Consider the following 9,321-nt stretch of genomic DNA (forward strand, 5'->3'; position numbering starts at 1 on the left):
GTGATTTATATTTCCTTAGTCATTCATTGACAAATATGTCTGATCATGTTTTGCATCCAATTTAAGACGTAAACATAGATATATTGATTTATGTAATTGATAACCAGTAAAAACATGTATAGTTTTTGTATAATCTATGTAGGATCTCGCAAGTATTTAATTAATCTTGTACTCAAATGTAATGCGCCTACATGTGATGGGGTACTAGCAAGAGTCTAAGTAAATGTGGTCTAGTTGGTTGCCAGATGCTAAGCAATATTGATTATTGATTATCAGCTGATTGCTGGTCGCTACTGCATGGTAATCAACTGGTTCTTCAACTGTTCCCAGTTAGCGTTGTTTCCAATATGGAAATTGGTAAACTGGATAAAACTGGTACCAGTTGGCAACTGGTATTCCATCTGGAATCAACTGGTAGTTGATTCCAGTATTCCAAAATCCATATTGGAACCAGTTCTCGTTCTCGACTCTTAATCCTCGTCTGAAATCAGTCCCCCCCCCCCTCCCGCGCAAGCTTTCACGTTTCATTAAGTCATTAGAGAAACAAGACGATTCGTTGTTCAGTTCTCGACTCTTAATCCTCGTCTGAATTCATTCCCCCCCCCCCCCCCCCCCCCCCGGCGAGAAGCGCGGAAGCTTTTATGGTTCATTAAATCATTAGAGAAGGAAGACGTTGTACAGTCCTCGAAAATAATCCTCGACTGAATTCAGTTTCGCCCCCCCCCCCCCCGTTCTTTACCCTTAATTCTTGTCTGAATTTCAAAGATGTTCTTTGTCTGCTTTGCTCAAGGATCATATTTCTTGCCTGGCTGTTAATTTAAGAATATGTCATTTTCCAACAAACGCATAAAAAGTATAATTTACTAAAAAGTGAGGAAAAATCTCGGAAATTATGTCATTTTAGCATTATTTGTATGGTTTTTCCCTTTCCCTTCGTTTCCCTTCTTGTATTTTTTTTGCGGGGGGGGGGGGGTGCCAAGGCCCGCCCCCCCCCCCCCCTGGATCCGCGCCTGCAACTGGTATCTAACTGTTTTTTTTTTTCGACCTGGGAGGATGTTCAGGCCATTTGGGACGATGCCTCCGCCCTAAACTAAAATACCAGTAACGTTTGTTTTGAATGGCAGGGATACTTACCGACTTTAACGAACTCGTCCGTCTTCATTGAGATACACAGCATGGATTGACCGTAATCACATGCGTTATCAGGCCAGACGTAACTATTCTTTGCGAAATCGGGGAACTTGGGGACGCTATGAACAAGCCAAAACCCAGACTCGTTGTCAAATGCGATTGTCCCTGCAAAAAAAATAATAACGAACACAAAATAATGGGCCTACATAATTGCCCATAAAGTTGGAATGATTTTTTTCTGACATCTTTTCATGAAATGATTGTGAGAATATAATTCATTGTTGATAGATTATCTCCTAAGAACTTTATAAACGTATCTAAATAGTTATAAAGATTGATCAACAAAAGTTATAAGCAGATATTCTTTATAAAAATATCGGGAAAATAGACCAATCATATTCTCACAATCACTACATGAAGAGAGCAGAGAAAAACTAGTCCAACTTTATGGACAGCGTATATAATATGTTGGCTATTTTTTAACAGAAACAAGATTGTCTATATAAGCCGCTGATACATTACACTTTTTAAAATATTTTATTTCCTTCATCTTTAGTATTCATTTATCACAATGCACTACTGCATGGGGTTTCATTATTTTGGGAGGGGGTCGAGATAGAGGCGTCGTGCAATATCGAATTGGACATAATTACAATATATAGATAATATATCAATAGTATTCTTACGAGAAAGCACATCTATACATTTAACAAAAATCTGCACTGTGACATAAACGAAATTCATTAAATAGATGAATTTTCTTTCTGTGAGATTTATATGAAATCATTTTTTACCCGATATTTAAGGGAAATTTCGAAGACAAGAAAAACAAAATGATACCTTTTGTATGTCCTTCGGAGAGTTATAAACATAATCTTTCGAAAAGCATATCTACATTTAAAACTAATTCAATAATGGTTTAGAGTGTTAGAGTGGTTTTCACTAAATCTGCACTATGACATATTAAACAAAATTCATTAAATAGATGAATTTTCTTTCTGTAAGATTTATATGAAATCATTTTTTACCCAATATTAAAGGGAAATTTCGAAGACAAAAAAAAACAAAATGATACCTTTTGTATGTCCTTCGGGGAGTTTCTCCGTTCCGTTCGGAAATGCATCGTTATACATCATGTATAAAACATTCTATATTATACAGATAAAACGTAGAGAGAAATCAGAGAATACAGTGTTAATGCATTGATTTAACGAACTGGACCAAAGATGTGAATTGCACGAGTCTCTCCGGTGTTAGAGTCGTTTTCATTCAACCCAAATGTTTAAAAAAAGACTCAACATTTTTTTTATTTGACAATTTGTCTTCATTCCACTGATTAGTTTCCGTCATACACAGAACAGAACTTTTTTTTTAATTGCTGTGATGATGATAAAAGTTGAATTTATTACCCCATTTTGTCTGTTTTATGTCCTTTCTCTTTGAGTTTTGTTGTTGTTGTTGATGTTGCTCTCGAACTCTTCTTTTTTATGCAAGTTTTTCAAATTGTCTGATATTTTCTACCCCACGCATATACCGATCCGCAATTAGATCACAATTCCAAATTTCTTAATAACATTGTCTTATAATCTACCTGGCTTTCGTAGTTTTTATAGATCTGTTGCAAGGTATATCCCACTGCTTGGTTACTGTCGTTCAGAGAGACGTCGGAAAGAGAGAAAGATGAACTGTGGACGTCCATGTACAGATGGGCGACGCCATCATGAATCAAGGGATTGCTGCTTTCGTGGTTCTGTGGCAGCTTCTGGACTATGAACCTGTCATTGGTGAATAAGGAGAATAACAATGTGAAAATACATGTACTAATAGTGTTTGATTTTATACAGCCATCGCAGGGGCGGCAGAGCGTTTTTCAAAGTGGGGGCACAAACAAAGAAGAGCACTGTCTACAAAAAGGGCACACACAAAGGGTAACCTCAAATGGAAAAAAGAACATTCTAGCCATAAAGGGGAAGTCCACCCTGATAATAAATTTGTTTTGATATAAGGAGAAAATGACAAGAACAGATCTGTAAAGGTTTGAGAAAAATCGGACAATGAATCAGAAACTCAGAAAGTTATGGATTTTTTTTAAATAGGGCCATAACTTTTCATGAAATCCTTCAAATCAGTGAGACAAATTGCCAACGCGGTCCGATCTAAAATAATATGATGTCACCCCCTCACATTATATAGCTCAGTGCTTGTTGAATGCAAGAAATGTCATAAAATTCCATTTTGATAAAAATATATATTTTCTTCATGCCTATCTCGATGATACACTGTTGGTCATAATGGTGGAATAATTATTTTTACCCCAGTTTAGGGAAGGATTTAAAAAAATTATTTGTTTCTAATAGATCTAGATAATGGCATACATTCTCAGATTTTATTGAAAATTAATTTGCAAGTGTTTGTTTTGCGTGACTGCTAAATCATATGTGTGCTACTATGCTAATCAGCTAGGGAACCTACGTCCTTAAATCATAATTGACAGAAATGAGGATTAATGCCTCACAAAAGGGCACTAATATAGCTGATCGACACGATTTTTATCCTGGAGCCTCACAGTAACGAGGCCATTGCTCAGCCCCTGAACCATGACTGTACGCAGTGTTTGCTAGGGTACGCGGCCCCTTCCACAAATCCCCCAAAACGAAGAAAATGGAATAAATTGTCAAAAATTCATTGCATTTCCCCCCGGCCCCCAACAGGAAAAACTCTTCTGTGTGGCCATGCCTTGAACCATAATGCATGGCCCTACAGAGGAATTTTTCCTGTTGGGGGCCGGGGGGAAATGCAATGAATTTTTGACAATTTATCGCATTTTCTTCGTTTTGGGGGATTTGTGGAAGGGGCCGCGTACCCTAGCAAACACTGCGTACAGTCACGATTCAGGGGCTAAGCAATGGCCTCATTACTGTGAGGTCCCAGGATAAAAATCGTGTGGATCAGCTATATATTAGTGCCCTTTTGTGAGGCATTAATCCTCATTACTGTCAATTATGACTTAAGGACGTAGGTCCCTTACCTGATTAGCATAGTAGCACACATAATGATTAAGCAGTCACGAAAAACAAACACTTGCAAATTAATTTTCAATAAAATCTGAGAATGTACGCCATTATCTAGATCTATTAGAAATAAATATTGTTTTAAAATCCTTCCCTAAACTGGGGTAAAATAAATATTCCACCATTATGACCAACAGTGTATATCACGGATAAGATGTTTTTCATGCACCCCGTCTACGATTCCATTAACATTCAGAGAAATGGAGATTTGGGGTCATTCTGTCATTATCAGATAAGTAGTGAATTGCGGAGGGGATGACATCACAATTTCTGACCACATTGCAAATTTGTCTCAAAGATTCCATGATTTTCATGATTTTCATGATTAATAACTTTATTATTAAATGTTGTTGTCCGATTTTTCTCAAACTTTCACTGAATTTATTGTTCCTCTAATGTTCTGCTCCTATTAAAATCAATTTAATATCAAGATGAACTTCTCCTTTAATTGTTATATACCTCTATACAGTGCGTCCCAGAAAAAACGAAACCGAGAATTATCGATGTTTTATCATAACTTAAGCACAATTATAATTAATAAATGACACATATTTCGAAAGCTTAGATCCTCCTCTTTCATTTGATGCAACTCATATAGTGCATATTTTACTCATGAGTGATTAAAATCAATTTGAAGAGAGGAAACCAAAAAGTCATTTGGCGGACGGTATCTGAATTTCAAAGGGAAAATCACATTTCAAAAAAGTTGGGTTTCTGCCCTTTCATATGACACCTCAATCAGGAAAAATGAAAAAAGGGGCACTTTTCCTACGTAAAAAGTAGCACCGCCTTTGAACCAAACAAGATGAGAAATCATATATTACTAAATAAGTGAAGATATGAGAGATATATATAGAGAGAGAGAGAGGGAGAGAGAGAGAGAGCCTGAGAGATATATATATATATAATATATTATAGAGAGAGAGAGAGACGAGAGAGAGTGAAAGAGAAAGAGAGAGAGGGGGGGGGGGGGAGAAATGAGACAGATGATGAGATAGAGGAGGTGGTGAGAGAAAAAGAGAGAGCATGGACGGAAAGAAATAAAAAGGGAGGTCGAAGGTAAAACTCAAAAAAGATGGGGTGATCAGATGAAAAAGGATATTTTGCCAAGAATCAACGGAGATAAGTAGGAGAGAGAGAGGGGAGAGGGGAGAGAGAGAGAGAGGGGAGGGGGTGGGGAGAGAGAGAGGGGAGAGGGGAGAGAGAGAGAGGGAGAGGGGGTGGAGAGAGAGAGAGGGGGAGAGGGGAGAGGGAGAGAGAGGGGGTGGGGAGAGAGAGAGAGGGGAGAGGGGAGAGAGAGAGAGAGGGGGTGGGGAGAGAGAGGGGGGAGAGGGAGAGAGAGGGGTGGGGAGAGAGAGAGGGGAGAGGGGAGATAGAGAGAGGGGTGGGGAGAGAGAGAGAGAGAGAGAGAGAGAGAGAGAGAGAGAGAGAGTCGAAATACGCCTTTACACAGAATATATAAATGTGCATTGATATAAATTGTAAATAATATTATCGACTCGAGTTTAGCCGTTGACCCTGGCTCATCGGGTTTCTCCAATCCCATCAGGGTCTCATAATAATTATGGAGGCGCGGCTAAGAGATTTTTTTTCTTAATTTTTACGATTTTTTAAAAATATTATTCTCTCTAAAAGGTAATAAGTATCATAGCTTGCAGTTATCAATGAGAATGCGGCTATCGCTCTTATATCGACTAGCTGTACACACGGAAGAATATGCGCTGGTTAATCCAAGCCAGAGTTCACTTTGATTAACTTGAATTAACATTATATCATACTAAGTTCTGTACTTACCAATCTACATTGTTTCCATTAGGATCTTTGCAAGACAGCTGACACGACACGAGGCACAAAGATGTCAGGGAAAACAACAGAATACCTATCACATATTTTTTCACCGCCATAATCACTGCAGAGAATCCTGGGCCCGGCTATATTATGTTGCAAATAATATACCGCGAACAAGAAGAGTACATGTATATTCAAACAATGCACGCCAAGAAATGAGAGACGGTTCGTGGCCGTGGCTCCAATAAAGGAAGAAATTCCCTGGAAATTCCCCACAAAAGATAACAATAGCCCCCCAATGAAATGTTCGGCTGTTTTATAGCTGATTTGATTACTTAGTTTTCATACCAAGTACCGATACCGCAACTGATCATAATGATATTCAAGTGCTATTTTTTTAGAATATGATTGATTGCCCTTATTTATCATGACATATCTTTCACTTTCGATCCATGACCGTTGTTATTTTCTAGCTCCTCTCTGCGTGACCTCACCCCCGTCTCTCTCTCTCTCTCTCTCTCTCTCTCTCTCTCTCTCTCTCTCTCTCTCTATCTCTCTCTTTCTCTCTCCCTCCCTCTCTTTAGCGTGTCCTTCCCACTAATTATATCACACTTATATCATTTTCAAGTAACAGGAAGGAAATCGTATACTGTAGTGGTTTCAATGGGCACGCATTATATATGACACTTCATTTAATAACAGATCAAACAGACTGGGCAAGGTTCCTTTCCTATCGCAACTTTGCGCTCTCTATAGCACCATTGCACATGTATTTTGTGTACATCATGCACATGCGATCAATTCTAACCTGCATCATGTGATCTGCAGAACAGCAGCTGATCGAGAGCAAACTTCCTGTACTCCCTGATTGTAATATGCCATTTATATTTTATCAAGAGGAGATCCAAACTTTATGAAAAGGATTGGTTGGGATATCTATTATAACATCCTGTTCCCGCTCTTTTGTCACGTTTGCCTCGTGAGAAATTTGAACAGGATGACTCCGGAAATTATAAAGCCAGAGGGGCAAATGATAGTAGTGGTGATAGGAGAGAGGGGGTCTGGTGTGCAGGCACGTAGCCACGGGGGGGGGGGGGGGAGGGGCACGTGCCCCCCAAAATTTCCAAGATCGGTAGATTTTTTTTAGACCCCTTTTTTGACCTCGATCGATTACATGTATGTGCCCCCCCCCCCCCAAACATTAAACTCTGGCTACGTGCCTGCTGGTGTGGTGATGATGGTGGGAGAGAAAGAGGGGGGCCGGTGATCGATGGTGGTGGTAAGATTAGGGTCGATGATGGTGGTGGTGGTATAAGCATGAACCGATATTATGATGGCAGAATATGAAATTAGGGGCTGCTGCTGGTAGAGAGAGAGGGGTGGTGGTAGAGAGAGTGGCTGGTGATGATTATGGTGGTGGTAAAGTGAGGGCCTGGGTGGGGTGGTGAGGAAGGGGGTGCTGATGATGGTGGTGGTGGTAGAGAGAGGTGTAGTGGTAGAGGGAGTGTTTGATGATGCTTAAGGTGGGGGTAAAGAGAGGGCCTGAGGTGGTGGGGTAGAGGAAAGGGGATGTGATGACGGTGGTGGTAGAGGAGGGGGGGCTGGTGATGGAGGGACAAGGGAGAGGATTGTGGTAGTGGTGGTGGAAGAGATAGTGAGGAGCTGGTGATGGTGGTGTGAGAAGAGGGTTGGTGATGGTGGTGGAAGCTGGGGGCGGACCTTGTAATGGTGTTGGTAAAGGGAAGGACTGGTGATGGTGGTGGGAGAGGAGGGGGCTGGTAGTGGTGGTAGTAGAGGGGGGGGGGGGGCTTGGGATGGTGGTGGAGGCTGGGGGAGAACCTTGTGATTGTGGTAGAGGGGTTGGTGATGGTGGTGGTAAAAGGGGGGGGGGGCATGAGATTGTATATGGAGGGGAGGGGGCAGGATTTGGCCAAGGAAAACTAAATACTGAACGTTCTTGAATCTCAACATTATTTTATCTCCTCCAGACAATTGCTCATTGTTTACTTGTATTATTATGATTCTATATAGTGTATTTCTACCATGTAAATACTTTTGTAAAATTATCATAAAATTCAGCCCCTGGGCTAAATTCTGTAGATTATGCTGTACTTCCTGAAGATTGTTATTCTAACTTAGTCTGAGCACAGGAAGTTCCTACTACAGGAAATAAATTTGTTATATTCTCACAGCATGTATTTATTTATTCTATCAGCAAGCTTTGAAACAGAAAGCTGTAACCATATTTAGACAGCAAAAAAAAGATACAAGTTTGTTGAATGAAGACAAGAACACAGGTAATTTGTCTCATGTGATGAATGACTCAAGTTTTATTCATTTGCAGGCAATTGACCTTGTGAAAAATAAGATAATTAATAAACTTTTACAAGAGTGTAAGCTCTTTTACAAATGAAAATATATGATCACTTTCATTTCCATCTTATAAAAATCTATAAGTATAAATGCAGAAAAGGTAATAGATTGCACGAATATGAACAGTAGGCTCCAACTGTGAGAACTAAAATAAATTAAAATAGACTGCATGAAAGGAACAAATGTCAGTCACCCTCAAAACATACCTTAATACTTTCAAAATAGTTTTGGTTTTTCTTTCATGTTTAACAAGCCTTTGTTCGCTTGGAGAGACTACTTAGGAAGTACTTTGCCTCGTCCTTTTGCTCACATTCACATGTGACACAGTAACCCATGGCATTTTTTTCAAATCGCCGTGTACTTAAAGGTAAGACCAGTTCTGGTCATGCGCTTGCATTGTGAAAGAAACGTTGTGGAATCAATCAGAAAGGGTTGATCATCTAGCATATAAGTATTGGTGTGTACTGCAAGGTTCTGGAATCATCAAAATGATAAGAAATTTGGCCCAGTCTTGGTAAAGTTACAAGCACTGTACACAGAAAGATGTACATGGGACTACCCTATATCTATCGAGTCCATATTGATATAATAATAATTGCGCGACACGTGCGTTTATCTCTCACACACCAATAGATATAATAATATACCAAATATATCAATTAGTAGGCGGTTTCCTGGCAAAATTTGTATCATCACATATTAGTCATAACATATTCTTTCACTTGATTGGTAATAAGAGCTTCCATTTTATTTTTTAGAGGGGGCGTTTTCAAAACTGGTCTTTACCTTTAACATTTCTGTATAACAAACGGAGTACACTAGAATCTTCTTCATGAAGCATGCTTTTGTCATCTCCATTCGCTATTCACTTCCATGTCTCAAAAAGAAAGATTCCCATGTCATTTGTGAACATGTGTGACATTTAATTTCAAAACGCTATTCTCTTACACAAAACATT

The 9,321-nt window shown here is 39.4% G+C and overlaps 1 protein-coding gene across 1 annotated transcript; it reads right to left on the bottom strand.

Annotated features, from left to right (window-relative positions):
- Nucleotides 1-1,070: 1,070 nt before the first annotated feature.
- On the bottom strand, nucleotides 1,071-6,380 carry LOC755786 (plancitoxin-1). Its single transcript, XM_011668089.2, has 4 exons — nucleotides 5,997-6,380; nucleotides 2,723-2,906; nucleotides 2,207-2,279; nucleotides 1,071-1,296 (listed from the first exon to the last, which is right to left on the bottom strand). Exons 1-4 carry the CDS (start codon nucleotides 6,104-6,106, stop codon nucleotides 1,091-1,093), a joined length of 573 nt encoding a protein of 190 aa, XP_011666391.2. The 5' UTR covers nucleotides 6,107-6,380; the 3' UTR covers nucleotides 1,071-1,090.
- Between the last annotated feature and the right edge of the window lie 2,941 nt (nucleotides 6,381-9,321).

This window comes from Strongylocentrotus purpuratus, unplaced genomic scaffold, assembly GCF_000002235.5.
Source record: "Strongylocentrotus purpuratus isolate Spur 01 unplaced genomic scaffold, Spur_5.0 spur5_scaffold_2, whole genome shotgun sequence".
Classification (NCBI taxonomy): domain Eukaryota; kingdom Metazoa; phylum Echinodermata; class Echinoidea; order Camarodonta; family Strongylocentrotidae; genus Strongylocentrotus; species Strongylocentrotus purpuratus.

Coding starts and splice junctions, on each gene's coding strand:
- LOC755786 (XM_011668089.2), bottom strand. CDS start 6,106: ATGGCGGTGAAAAAATATGTGATAGGTATTCTGTTGTTTTCCCTGACA. Junction 2,280..2,722: donor ATAAAAACTACGAAAGCCAG/GTAGATTATAAG, acceptor TGTATAATATAG/AATGTTTTATACATGATGTA. Junction 1,297..2,206: donor CCCCGAAGGACATACAAAAG/GTATCATTTTGT, acceptor TTTTTTTTGCAG/GGACAATCGCATTTGACAAC.